Source organism: Chlorocebus sabaeus, chromosome 4, assembly GCF_047675955.1.
Source record: "Chlorocebus sabaeus isolate Y175 chromosome 4, mChlSab1.0.hap1, whole genome shotgun sequence".
NCBI classification, from domain to species: Eukaryota; Metazoa; Chordata; class Mammalia; order Primates; family Cercopithecidae; genus Chlorocebus; species Chlorocebus sabaeus.
The window spans coordinates 51719865-51735084 of NC_132907.1; the positions used below are offsets into that span (position 1 = coordinate 51719865).

Consider the following 15220-nt stretch of genomic DNA (forward strand, 5'->3'; position numbering starts at 1 on the left):
GTGGGAACACTAATATGATTACTGTTTCAATGAAAAATGTAAAACAAAAATACTGAATAATGGAAGTACCTAAGTCAACCTGCTTGGCTCAGTGAGGAAAAGTTTCAGAGAACAGGTTGCTGACTCTCACCTGAGACCAGAAAGATGAGTAAAATTTTGCCAATGAACAACCAGACAGATGGCATTCCAAGAAATGAAACGAACATATAATCATGTTATTATGTGGCAGGTATGGTTTTAAGAGCTTTACACATGCCACTTCCTTAAAAGATACATCTAAGACAGGATAAAATATTTGGAGATTTGATCTGACTCACAGCTCACTTTTCAAATAGCTCTAACCACAAGACATTTGTCAAAAAACAATCAATGGCAACTGTTTATTATTGCAGCTACTGTGGTGGCATTACAAGTTTGGGTTATCAAGAAGCTGAACAAAAACTGAAAGGAAAAACTGGAGAATGAGATGTTCATAGGGGGCTTTAAAAAGCTCTGACAGGCTGGACTCTGATGGCTCTGATGGCTCATGCCTGTCATCCCAGTACTTTGGGAGGCCGAGGCCGGTGGATCACCTGAGGTCAGAAGTTCAAGACCACCTTGGGCAACATGGTGAAACCCCGACTCTACTAAAAACACACAAAATAATTAGCTGGACATGGTGGCAAGTGCCTGTAATCCCAGCTACTCAGGAGGCTGAGGCAGGAGAATCACTTGAACCTGGTAGGTGGAGGTTGCGGTAAGCCGAGATCATACCAACACGAAACTCCAACTTCAAAAAAAAAAAAAAGCTCTGACATATTCCAGAGAACCTAGAAGGCCATGCACAAGCACAGAGCTGTATACATGTCCAGGAAAGACCTTTGCAACTCTCTACGTGACCTTGAGGTTCTGTTAACACACGAAGTAAAGGCTAAAGTAGTTGTAAACTGCTCGATGGGACACTGATGGTGTTCCCTATAAAGAGTTCCCCAACAAAAATGTGGAGACTTACTGGTTTAAGACATTTAAGAAAATTTCTGTCCAATGATCACTTTGTTCAGTAAACTACCTATGCAGAGACTTCAATGGCCATACACACAAAATACAGACTGTATAGAATTACAGGAAAGGAATTACACAAGTCCAGGAAAGTTGCTAAACCAGTAACAACAATCAAACAATGTCTGGCTCATCTAAACTAGTTCCAGTGGGATAGGAAATTAAGAAACTTCAAATACAGTATGTAGTCGAAGATGATAAACTTGCAACAGTGGAGAAGCAGATCACTGCTTTTGAGGACTATGATGTAGTCCATGGATGTGGCTGCTTTCAACAAGATCTAAAATCCATCCTGGATCACTGCACTTAAATAAAAGCTTGAGGTTGGGCGCGGTGGCTCATGCTTGTAATCTCAGCACTTTGGGAGATAGAGGCGGGTGGATCATGAGGTCAAGAGATTGAGACCATCCCGGCCAACATGGTGAAACCCCCGTCTCTACTAAAAATACAAATATTAGCTGGGCGTGGTGGCATGTGCCTGTAGTCCCAGCTACTCAAGAGGCTGAGGTAGCAGAATTGCTTGAACCCGGGAGGCAGCCGCTGCAGTGAGCCAAGATCGCGCCATTGCACTCCAGCCTGGTAACAGAGTGAGACTCCGTCTCCAGAAAAAAAAAAAAAAAAAAGCTTGAAAGATTAAAAAAAGAAACCATGTCTGGCCAAGTATGGTGGCTCATGCCTATAATCCCAGCACTCTGGGAGGCTGAGGTGGGCACATCTCTTGAGCCCAGGAGTTCAAGACTAGCCTGGGCAATATGATGAAACTCTGTCTCTAAAAAAAATACAAAAATTAGCCAGGCATGGTGGCAAGCATCTGTGGTCCCAGCTACTTGGGAGGCTAAGGTGGGAGGATCTCTTGAGCCCGGGAGGTTGAAGCTGCAGTGAGCTGAGATTGTGCCACTGCACTCCAGCCTGGGTGACAGAGCAAGACTCTGCCTCAAAAAACAAACCAAACCCAAACAAATCAGGTCTGAGAGAGAGAATGGGGGTGGGGAGGTAGGGGGTGGGATCTAAATACAACTTATTTTAAAATATCCAATTTTTGGCCAGGCGCCATGGCTCATGCCTATAATCCCAGCACCTTGGGAGATCGAGGCGGGTGTATCACGAGGTCAGGAGGTCAAGACTAGCCTGGCCAAGATGGTGAAACACCGTCTCCACTAAAGATACAAAAAAATTAGCTGGGTTTGGTGGCAGGCGCCTGTAATCACAGCTACTCGAGAGGCTGAGGCAGAGAACTGCTTGAACCCAGGAGGTGGAGGCTGCAGGGAGCCGAGATCACGCCACTGCACTCCAGCCTGGGCGACAGAGCGAGACTCCAACTAAAAAAAAAATATATATATATATATATATATATTTGTTTTGTTTTGTTTTTTTTCTTTTCATTTTGAAAACGATTTTTTGAGATGGAGTCTCGCTCTGTCACCCAGGCTAGAGTACAGCGGCGAGATCTCGGCTCACTGCAACCACCTCCTCCCTGGTTCAAGCAATTCTCTGCGTCAGCCTCCCAAGCAGCTGGGATTACCAGGAGCCCGCCACCATGCCTGGCTAATTTTTTTGTATTTTTAGTAGAGATGGGGTTTCACTATCTTCGCCAGGCTGGTCTTCAACTCCTGACCTCATGATACACCTGCCTTGGCCTTCCAAAGTACTGGGATTACAGGTGTGAGCCACCATGCCCAGGCCAAAAATCTAATTTTTAACAAAAAAAAGATATACGATATCTTTTTTAAAAAATATACGAATAAACAGTAAAATACAGCTCATGAACAGGGAAAAAAGTCAACAGAAACCATCCCTGTAGAAGTTTAAAAATTGCATTATTATAAACAGCCAACATATAATACTACTGTCTTCTTCTTTTCAAAGGGAACTCTTCAGAACATATTACATGCCTATCTGGCTCAAGAAACAAATCAACGTTACTGTGTTTATACTGAAAAGCCCTGATGATTTTAGGTACTATTGGGATCCCAGTTTTTTGCTTTTTTTGAGACAGGGTCCTACTCTCACCCAGGCTGGAGTGCAGTGGTGCAATCTCGGCTCACTGCAACCTCCGAGTCTCCCATGCTCAAGCGATCCTACCACCTCAGCCTCCTGAGTAGCTGGGACTACAGTTGCACGGAACAATGCCAGCTAATTTTTGTATTTTTCACAGAGTTCGCATTTCGCCATGGTGCCCAGGGCCTGGTCTCAAACTCCTGAGGCCCAAGCAATCCACCTATCTTGGCCTCCCAAAGTGCTGGGATTTACAGGCATGAGCCCCAACCTTCTCCAAAGTGACATACCACTCACTATCATGAGTAGCAAAAGGGCCACAGAGAACATTCTTTCAGAAGGCTCTCATTCAAGATTTAACCACAAATCTGACATCGCCCCATCCATATGTATTTCCTTTAATCTTTTTGAAAAGAGATGGCCTGATCAGGTATATATCCTCAGAACGCATCTCTAGTTTGACATCCATGCTCAGGTCTCTGCAAGAGAGTACTGACCTGGTTTTAATTAGCATGTACCCATCTATCTATTCACAAATGTTTCCTGTACACCTGCTATATGCCAGGTGCTAAGCATCAAAGAATATATATACATACCAAGCTCTTATCAGAAAGGTATACTCTTGAACTGTCAAACTAAGAGATGATATTTATGGACGAGTACAGTTCAGTGTTCTTAGAGTTATCTAAATTTTTATCTCTTAAACTTTTCTTCAGCCAGGCACGGTGGCTCACACCTGCAATCCCAGCACTTTGGGTGGCTGACGCGGGCAGATCACTTAAGGTTGGGAGTTTGAGACCAGCCTGGGCAACACGGCGAAATCTCTACTAAAAATACAAAACTTTGCTGGGCATGGTGGCGGGCACCTGTAATCCCAGCTACTCAGGAGGCCAAGGCAGGGAGAATTGCTTGAACCCGGGAGGTGGAGGTTGTAGTGATCTGAGATTGCGCCACTGCACTCGAGTCTGAGAGACAGAGCAAGACTTCGTCTCAAAAAAATAAGATAAAATAACATTCCAGTAGAATCCTCAGAGAAATAAATTTGATCTTTTAACTAAACCACAACAGTGAGTTAAGATTAAATCATTGTGCCGCTATGTGAAACTGATTTTACCAAACTGTTTTGGCATCATGCCAATGATCTGTATTGAGAAACATAAAAAACAGTACCAGGAGATAATAGTTCATACTTAAGAGTACTCATTTAGTCAGACCCCATGCTAAATGCTTTGCATGCATTAATTCATTCAACCCTCACAAATAATCAAATTCCATGTAGTAAGTACCGTTTATTACTCTCATTTGACAGAGGACACAGCTGACAGGATTAAGTAACTTAATTAAGGCCACAGTGGTAGAAACAGGATATTAACTGAGGGAAACTGACTCCAGAGCTCCTGTTCTTAGTAACTATGTTACACTGCCATTATCCATTAAGTAAGGATGTTAAGGTTTCTATTCATTATAGCCTTTCATGTTTTCTCTTTTTTAAAAAAAAAAACAAGGTCTCACTCTTGTTGCCCAAGCTGGTATGCAGTCAGTGGCGTGATCATGGCTCGCTGCAGCCACACCTTACCAGGCTCAGGTGATCCTCCCATCTCAGCTCCTCAGTAGTTGGGACCACAGGAGTGCACTACCACACCCAGCTAATTTCTGTATTTTTTGTAGAGACAGGGTTTCACCATGTTGCCCAGGCTGGTTGTGAACTTCTGGGCACAAGCTATCCATCCACCTCAGCATTCCAAAGTGGTGAGATTACAGGCATAAGCCACTGGGCCTGGCCTAATGTTTTCTTAATACTTCTCAGGAGAAATTTTAATACTAGGAACGGCTCCTCAGCAATTGATTTGTTCTCGGCTTCTAAGAAGGAGTAACTGACTACTCTTTTTCTTTGAACTAGGTGCACTTAAGAGCTAGATTTACCACATCTACTATACAGACTTATAGTATACGTTTTTGGCTATCATACTTCTACTTCTAACTTTTAATGATTATCTCTTTATTCCACCAATTTATTTCCACCTAGTTCCCTATTTTTAAACAGTATTACGTTAATCTTTGTAAGCCAAACCCTTTTTGTAGGATAAGGCTTGGTACAAACAGTAACTTGAATCCAACAAAACAGTTTACAGGGATCCAGATCCTTAAAAAGCTGTCTAGACTTATTAGATATCAAAGATGCTACTTTAATATTAGCAGTTTTAACACATGAACAGAAAATCAAAGTCAAGTGAAAGATCAGCATCCAGAAAAATTTTTTATAGATCCTTATTCTTAATTCTTCTGAAGAACTCTGTTCATGGCATGACACATACTATTCTTCACTAACAGAATGAACATGACTGAATGACTATCTGAACCCCATTAAAGAAATAAGTACCTGACTTCAAGGGCTTTGATAGCTTCTAGCATTTGTAGAAACTCTGCTGCTTTCCATACATCATTGGCTTCTTCTTCTCCTTGTATCATTAATTTTGCTGTATATGTGAACTCAATTAAATGGCGAAAGGCCATTTTACTAACACCTGCAAAGAAGATGTACATTAGAGCATGTAATCATATTGACCTCAAATCTTACAATGTTTAGTAAAGAAAGAAAAGCCCAGGGCTTGGAGCTTGATTAGTATTTATTTTTGAAAACTATATTCTGGCAGAATTCTCATTAGCAATACAATAATATTGCAGCTAAATTCCAACACTACCTAGCTGGAAAATCTTAAACTAAGATTTTTCCGGAAGATTTCTTGAGGCTCTTGGAGAAGTTAAGATTCTATCACTCAAATATATGAATTGGCTATTACATGTCAGACATGCTACATTTCTTGCCAGGGAGATTACAGCTGTGCCAACTCAGCTCCAAAATCTTCAATAGCTTTTCACAACTTCGCAAACAAAATTTAGTACCTCTCTGACCTTATTTCAAGGCCCTTCACATTTCCTATTTACCTTTCCAAATTTTAAACTATATCACACAAACACACACACTATATACTGTTTCTCAAACAAACCCTGCACTTTCTAAAAGCTGACTTGCCTTTATTTTATTAATGTATTTTGAGATGGAGTTTCACTCTTGTTGCCCAGGCTGAAATGCAATAGTGTGATCTTGGCTCACCACAACCTCTGCCTCCGAGTCAAGAGATGGTCCTGCCTCAACCTCTCGAGTTGCTGGGATCACAGGCATGTACCACCACGCTCAGCTAATTTTGAATTTTTAGTAGAGACAGGGTTTCTCCATGTTTTTCAGGCTGGTCTCAAACTCCTGACCTCAGGTGATCTGCCCGCTCAGCCTCCCAAAGTGCTGGGATTACAGGCGTGAGCCATGGCGCCTGACCTGACTTGCCTTTATTAACACCTTCCTAGTTGGATGCTTAATCATTTTATCTCTGATTATACTCATCCTACCACTCACCCCTTAAAGGTCCAACTCTAATGTCACATGTTCAATGAAACCTTTTAACATTTATTGTAATAAGAACATGAGATCTTAACACACTTTTTTAAGTGTACATTATTGACTACAGGTACAATGTTGTATAGACTTCTAGTTTATTCATCTTGCTCAATTGAAACTTTATGCCCACTGATGAGTAACTGCCCATTTCCTCCTCCCTCCCAGCTCCTAGCAACCCCTATTCCACTCTTTCAATCTATTTTAGAAAGCTCATATGAGTAGAAGTGACTATTTTAGATTCCTCTAAAATGATAAATGGAAATACGCAGTGTATGTCTTTCTGTGCCTGGCTTATTTCACTTAGCATAATGTCCTCAAGGTTCATCCATGTGGTTGCATATGCAGAATATTCTTATTCTTAAAAGCTGAATAGTATTCCATGGGATACATATACTACGTTTTCTTTACCCATTAATCTACTGACGAGTATTTATTTCCTCTCGTGGCTACTATATATAGTGCTGCAATGAACATAGGAGGGCTAAAACTTCAAGATCCTGATTTCAGTCCTTTTAGATAAATGTTCAGTAAGTGGGATTGCTGAATTGTATGGTATTTTAATTTTTTGTGGAATATTCATACTGTTTTCCATAATGGCTGCACCTATTCCTACCAACATTGTGCAAAGATTCCAATTTATTTATATCCTCACCAACACTAGTTGTCTTTTGTCTTTTTTTTGAGAGCCATCCTGAAAAGTGTGAAGTGATACTTCATAGTGGTTTTGATTTGCATTTCCCTGACGACTAGTGACACTGAACACTTTTTTATTTTTTTCATGTATCTGTTGGCCATCTGTATGTTTTCTCTGGAGAAAAGTCTATTCAAGTTCTTAGCACATTAAAAAAAAATTTTTAATTTTTTTTTGCATCATTTGGACTGTAAAGTTACATTTTTTAATTGAGTAGATTTTTTTTTTACGATCAGTTGTGGGAGTTTCTTACATATTTTTGGGATTCATTCCTTATCATTTATTTGGTTTTGCAAATATTTTCTCCCATTCCTTAGATTTCCTTTTCACCCTCAGTTGTTTCCTTTGCTGTACAGAAGCTTTTAAGTTTGATGTAGTCCCACCTGTCTTATTTTCTGTTGTTGGCTGTGCTTTAGATGTCACATCCACAAAATCACTAAAAACGATGTCATGAAGCTTCCCTTCATGTTTTCTTCCAGGAGATTTACATTTTTTGGTCTTATGTCTAAGTCTCTAACTCATTTTGAGTTTTTTTTCTTTTTATGGTAGAAGATAGGGGTTCATCTTTTTGCATGTGAATACCTAGAGTTCTTCCAACATCATTTATTGCAGAAAATATTCCTTCCTTATTGTGCATTCCTGGCATCCTTGAAGATCAGTTGACCATATTATCTGCATGGATTTATTTGTGGGCTCTCTATTCTGCTCCATTGGTCTGTATGTCTCTTTAAGCTAGTCCCTTTGATTATTGTAGCTCTGTAAAATATTTTGATATCAAGAAGCATGATGCCAGCTGGGCGCAGTGGCTCATGCCTGTAATCCCAGCACCTTGGGAGGCCAAGGCTGGTGGATCACCTGAGGTCAGGAGTTCAAGATCAGCCTGGTTGATATGGTGAAACTCCATCTCTACTAAAACAAAAGAAAAAAGAAAAAAGAAAAAAAATTAGCTGGGGGTGGTGGCACCCACCTGTAATGCCAGCTACTTGGGGGGCTAAGGCAGGAGAATCACACGAACCAGGGAGGCGGAGGCTGCAGTGGGCCAAGATTACACCATTGCACTTCAGTCTGGGCAACTGAGTAAAACTTCCTCAAAAAAAAAAAAAAAAAAGTATGATGCCTCTAGCTTTGTTCTTTCACAAGACTGATATTTGGCTAGTCCATGATTTTCTGTGGTTCCATATGAATTTTAGAACTGCTTTTCCTGCTTCCACAAAAAGAAAAAAAAAAAATCCCATCAGGATTTTGAGAGGGACTATAGCGAACCTGTAGCACACTTTCTGTAATACAGGCTGGATATGCCTCATATGAAAAGTTTGGGATCACAACTGTTTTGGATTTTGAAATATTTGCACTATACTTGACACAGGTTGAGCATCCCAAATCTGAAAATCCGAAATCCAAAACGCTCAACAAGCATTTGAGTCACGTTGATGCTCAGAAAGTTTCAAATTTTGTAGCAGTTCAGATTTTTTTTTTTTTTTTTTTTTGAGACCAAGTTTCATTCTGTTGCCCAAGCTGGAGTGTAGACGTGCGATCTTAGCTCACCTCAAGCTCCACCTCCCGGGTTCAAGCGATTCTCCTGCCTCAGGCCCCCGAGTAGCTGGGACTATACAGGCACGCGTCACCATGCCCGGCTAATTTTTGTATTTTTAGTAGAGAAGGGGTTTCACTATGTTGGCCAGCTAGTCTTGAACTCCTGACCTCGTGATATGCCTGCCTCGGCCTCCCAAAGCACTGGGATTATAGGTGTGAGCCACTGCACCTGGCAAGCAGTTGAGATTTTCAAATTTGAGATGCTCAATCTGTATGGACAATTTAACAATACTAAGTGTTCCAAATTCATGAAGATCTATTAAGTGTCTTTAGTTTCTTTTTTGAGAAGGAGTCGCCTAGGCTCGAGTGCAGTAGTGCAATCTAGGCTCACTGAGTAGTTGGGACTACAGGCATGGGCCACCATACCCAGCTAATTTTTGTGTGTATATATATTTTTTTTAGTAGAGACAGGGTTTCACCATGTTGTTCAGGCTGGTCTTGAACTCCTGACCTCAAGCAATCCACCTGCCTCTGCCTCTCAAAGTGCTGGGATTACAGGCGTGAGCCACTGTGCCCAGCCCAATTTCTTTAGTTTTATGGTTCTCAGTATTGCATGTATCTCACCTAAGGAGGTGAAAGGTTAAGCTTACTCTTATTTTATTCTTTATGGTGTCAATATAAATGGGATTGTTCTCCTAATTTCCTTTCCAGATGGTTCATTGCTAGCATATAAAAATGCAACTGATGGCGGGGCACGGTGGCTCATGCCTGCAATCCAACACTTTGGGAGACTGAGGTGGGTGGATCACCTAAGGTCAGAAGTTCGAGACCAGCCTGGCCAAAATGGTGAAACCTCATCTCTACTAAAAATACAAAAAGTTAGCTCGGTGTGGTGGGAGGTGCCTGTAATTCCAGCTACTCGGGAGGGTGAGGCAGGAGAATCATTTGAATCCAGGAGGTGGAGGTTGCAGTGAGCCAAGGTTACGCCACTGCACTCTAGCCTGGGCTACAAGAATGCAACTCCATCTCCAGAAAAAAAAAAAGCAACTGACTTTTGTACGCTGACTTTGTATCCTGCATCTTTACTACATTTATTAGTTCTAGTAGTTTTCTGTGGTGTCTTTAAAGTTTTCTATATATAAGATGTCACCTGCCAAAAAAGACTGATTTCTTCCTTTCTAATTTGGATGGCATTTACTTCTTTTTCTTACCTAATTGCTCTAGGGAGGATTTCCAGTACTATATTGAAGTGATAAGAGTAGGCATCCTTGTCTTGTTCCTTGATCTTAGAGAAAAAAGTGTCAGTTATTCACCGTTGAGTATGTTAGCTGTGGGCCCTTATTACCTTGAGATAATTTCCTTCTATTCCTAGTTTGTTCAGAGTTTTTACTGGGAAATGGTATTAAATTTTGTCCAAGGCTTTTTCTTCATCTATTGAGATGCTCATGTCATTTTGCTTCTTTATTGTTAGTATGGCATATCACATCAACTAGTTTTCATATGTTGAACTATCCTTGCATCCTAAGGATAAATCTCACTTAGTCATGGAATATGATACTTGTACCTTGCTGTTAGAATCAGTCTGCTAGTATTTCACTGCAGAGTTTTGCATCTATATTCATCAAGGATATTGAGCTCTAGTTTTCTTTCTTGCGTCCTCTTTGTCTTGCTTTGGTACTGGGATAATGCCTACCAATGAATTTGGAAATATTCCTTCCTCTTCAGGTTTTTTGGAAGGCTGTGAGAAGGTCTGAAATTAACTTTTCTTTTAACATTTCATTGAATTAATCAATGAAGCCATCTGGTCCCACGCTTTTCTTTGTTGGAAGGTTTCTGACAACTGATACAAGTGCTATAGCAATTGCAGGTCTGTTCACACTTTCTATTCCTTCATTATTTAATCCATTTATGCCTAGTGTTCCATTATTTGAACGCTAAGTGTGTGGGAGTTATTAATATCCTACTGCTCAGGGGCATAACCAAGGTCTGATTTTTCAAATTCAAAAAATTGCAATTTCAGGTATAAATGGGTTAACCATGAAACATTCTTTAATTACTTCTCCAAGACTCAATTCTATAAACTGTACCCACTCTGATAATGACAGTTCATGGACATCTCTTGACTGTAAACTACTTGAGGAAAAAGATTTTTGATCTGTACACACATCACAGTACCTAACAGTGCCTCCTAAAATGGAGGAACATAGAGCAGGAATAAATCAATAAATACTAAAGTCACTTTCTCTTTTTCTTTTGAGATGGAGTTTCGCACTGTTGCCTGGGCTAGAGTGAAATGGCGTGATCTTGGCCCACTGCGACCTCCACCTCCCCAGATGAAACGATTCTCCTGCCTCAGCCTCCCGACTGGCTGAGATTACAGGTGCCCAGCACCACGCCTGGCTAATTTTTTGTATTTTTAGTAGAGATGGGGTTTCACTATGTTGGCCAGGCTGGTCTCAAACTCCTGACCTCATGCAGCCTCCCAAAGTGCTGGGATTACAGGTGTGAGCCACCACGCCAGGCCTAAAGTGACTTTCAAAATTATGCATTTATCATTGATACTTTTGACAGTTTTGTGTTTAAAATTTAGTCCTAAAGTCATACTCTGTTTGTCTCTCAGTGCTATGTATTATTGGTTCAGTTTGCTAATGAAAGACTATGAGGCGTTATTAAGAAAAACAAAAAGAAAACCTATATTTAACATAAATTTTAGACTAAGAAATGCCCAAGTCCAAATTGCACACAATAGGTAAAACTGCAATTCACAAAAATATGTTCTTCCCATCTGTTTTACACATCTGAATGCAGCCTTCAGGACAACAATAAGAATGCTGGTGGAATATGATTTAAGCATTCAAAGCAGCATCCTCTATTTGTGTAAAGAAAGGTTACTGGCTGGACGCAGTGGCTCATGCCTGTAATCCCAGCACTTTGGGTGGATGAGGTGGACAGATTACTTGAGGTCAGAAGTTCGAGACCACCCTGGCCAACATGGCAAAACGCCATCTCTACCACAAATATAACAAAATCAGCCGGGTGTGGTAGCGCGTGCCTGTAATCCCAGCTACTGGGATGGCTGAGGCAGGAGAATCGCTTGAATCCGGGAGGTGGAGGTTGTAGTGAGCCAAGATCATGTCACTGTAATCTAGGTTGGGCAACAGAGCAAGACTCTGTCTCAAAAAAAAAAAAAAAAAAGATACCATTCAGGAAGTTATAACTTTCATGTTTTACTCACAGCTCTTACATGAACTGAGTTATCTGGGGCAATTCAGAAACTCTGAACCTCAGCAAACTCATTTTCAAAACGTCTAAAAGCAATCTGAATATTGAGAAACACCATAAAATATAAAAAGACCGAGTTACACTCTACCAAATAAACAAACAAAAATAACTGGACTCACTGAGGGCTAGTTTTATTTGGTTCCCTTTGTATTTTTTCTCCTTGTTGCTATCATTTATTCTTCAGTATATAAGAGTAGCCCAAGGAAAACACAACGAGCTTTTGCTGTCTTTCAGAAGTTTTGGCCAAAAGTTTAAAAGCACAAGAAAAATCCTTTTTAAAACAATGTGTAAATGTTTCCAAAGTCAAATGAGATTTTGATTTTTAATCAAACACACATACATAACACTTTCTATATATATAAAAAGCAAGGCCTTAAATACTTTACAAGCATTAACTTACTTAATCCTCATAACATCTCCATAAAGTGATAAAACCCAGATGGTCTGACTCCTAATCTATGACAAAGATTTTAAACAGGATACTAACAGGATAAAAACTTCAAACTTTTCCTTCCTGCTTGGAAAAGTTTGAAGATACATGTTCTCATTCACTATAGGTTCACAATCTCTTACTCATAATTCTAAAGTCCCCTCAATTTATTTTTTTTGTACATACGCACATACGCCTATCCCTCCATGTTATTCTCTGGTGGTAGGATGGGTGAATTACTGCTTATTCTTCCAATTTACATCTTGACTTTTATTAACATTTTCACCAGAAAGGCTTTGCTGAACTTTGAGAGAACCATATGCTAAGAGATATAAACTATATTAGCCAGAAAATCTTAATACCACTAGCATTCTCAAATATATTAGAATTTCAGGATCATTCCTCTGCTTTCCTGCTCAAGTCCAAATACTTGTTGACAATCTTTAGAGGCAGATCTTCCACTTGGAGAAAACTCCGTTTGCCATGTCAACACAGAGCCAGTCAAAAAATGTGATAAGGGCCAGGCATGGTGGCTCACACCTGTAATCCCAGCACTCTGGGAGGCCAAGGCAGGAGGATCACCTGAGGTCAGGAGTTGGAGACCAGCCTGGCTAAAACGGTGAAACCCCATTTCTGCTAAAAATACAAAAAATTAGCCAGGTGTGGTGGCGCATGCCTGTAATCCCAGTTACTCAGGAGGCTGAGGGAGAAGAATCGCTTGAACCCAGGAGGTAGAGGTTGCAGTGAGCCGAGATCATGCCATTGCACTCCAGCTTGAGCAACAAGAGTGAAACTCCATCTCAAAATAAAAAAAGTAGTAAGCTTGGAGGCCAGGCTCTGTGGCGCACACCTGTAATCCCGGCACTTTGGGAGGCCAAGGTGGGCACATCACCTGAGGTCAGGAGTTCAAGACCAGCATGGTCAACATGGCAAACCCCCGTCTCTATTAAAAATACAAAAATTAGCCAGGCATGGTGGTGAGTGCCTGTAATCCCAGCTACTCAGGAGGCTGAGGCAGGAGAATCACCTGAACCCAGGAGATGGAGGTTGCAGTGAGCTAAGATTGTGCCACTGCACTCTAGCCTGGGTGGCAGAGTGAGACTCCGTCTCAAAAAACAAACAAAATAGCCAGGCGCGGTGGCTCATGCCTGTAATCCCAGCACTTTGGGAGGCCGAGGCGGGTGGATCACCTGAGAACATGAGTTCGAGATTAGCCTGACCAACATGGAGAAATCACGTCTCTACTAAAAATACAAAAAATTTGTCAGGCGTGGTGGTGCATGCCTATAATCCCAGCTACTCAAGAGGCTGAGGCAAGAGAATCGCTTGAACCCGGGAGGGGGAGGTTGTGGTGAGCCGAGATCACGCCATTGTACTTCAGCCTGGGCAACAAGAGCACAATGCCATCTCAAAAAAAACACAAAAATGTGGTAAAAGAATCGAAGCATCAACCCTTTCAAAACTGGCCTACAGACATTTTTCTCATTTAACAACCAGCACTATTAGCATTCAGGAAAACTGATTTTGAAGTTAGGAGAAGAAAGTTATTAAAGAAAAAATATCATTTTGAATCTGCTCTTACTCTTCTTGTATTACTCATCTCACAAAACATATACATTATTTCTTTCTCTCCCTCACCACCATACTGAATCAATGACAAATCTTTTTGATTCTGCCTTGTTATATCTCAGCCACATTGTCTCTACTTTCCTGTATCTCTTTTTTTTTTTTTTCTTTTTGAGAGAGTCTTGCTCTATCGCCCAGGCTGGAGTGCAGTGGCACGGTCTCGGCTCACTACAACCTCCACCTCCTGGGTTCCAGCAATTTTGCTTCCTCAGCCTCCCGAGTAGCTGGGATTACAGATGCATGCCACCACGCCCGGCTAGTTTTTGTATTTTTAGTAGATACAGGGTTTCACCATGTTGGTCAAGCTGGCTTCGAACTCCTGACCTCACGATCCGCCTGCCTCGGCCTCCCAAAGTGCTGGGATTACAGGCGTGAGCCACCGCGCCTGGCCTCCCATTTCTCTTAAAACCAGAAGTTTCAGCTGGGTGTGGTGGCTCATGCCTGTAATCCCAGCACTTTGGGAGGCCAAGGCAGGCAGATCGTGAGGTCAGGAGTTCGAAGCCAGCTTGACCAACATGGTGAAACCCTGTATCTACTAAAAATATAAAAATTAGCCGGGCGTGGTGGCACGCACCTGTAATCCCAGCTACTCGGGAGGCTGAGGAAGCAAAATTGCTGGAACCCAGGAGGTGGAGGTTGTAGTGAGCCGAGACCGTGCCACTGCACTCCAGCCTGGGTGACAGAGCAAGACTCCATCTCAAACAAACAAACAAAAAAACCAGAAGTTTCTCCATAAATCTGGCAGCAAAACTTGATCTCAACTGACATGAGGCTATGTACAGTCTTTATCCCACTTACAGTGAATACTAACATGCTATGCTGCTAAACTATTAATATTTGCAAGTATTATGTTTTTCATTGCCCTTAGAAAAGTTCTAAAATCTGGAACGTTGAGAAGTATGTCTGGCCTCCAAGAAGATGTGAGTAAGGAATTGTGGACCTAGCTCCCTGTCTTGACTGATTAGAATCACCTATAGACTAAATAAAGCACCGGTACCAAGGGCTGGGTGTGGTGGCTCATGCCTGTAATCCTAGCACTATGGAAGCCAAGGCAGGAGCATTGCTTAAGGCCAGTAGTTCAAGACGAGCATGGGCAAAGTAGTGAGATCACTTCTCTACAGAAGATATAAAAACTAGACTGGGCATGGTGGCCCATGCCTGCAATACCAGC

The 15220-nt window shown here is 41.4% G+C and overlaps 1 protein-coding gene across 12 annotated transcripts in view; it reads right to left on the bottom strand.

The window, feature by feature from the left end:
* ZNF131 (zinc finger protein 131) overlaps positions 1–15220 on the bottom strand; it is a 55766-nt gene that overhangs the window by 30227 nt on the left and 10319 nt on the right. For 10 of the 12 annotated variants that reach the window (XM_037990793.2, XM_037990797.2, XM_007961501.3 and 7 more), the window contains one exon: positions 5414–5558. The exons of the other annotated variants lie outside the window; for them this stretch is intronic. In XM_037990793.2, coding sequence (XP_037846721.1) covers positions 5414–5558 — 145 coding nt within the window. The remainder of the gene's footprint in view (positions 1–5413; positions 5559–15220) is intronic. 12 annotated transcript variants of the gene reach the window in all.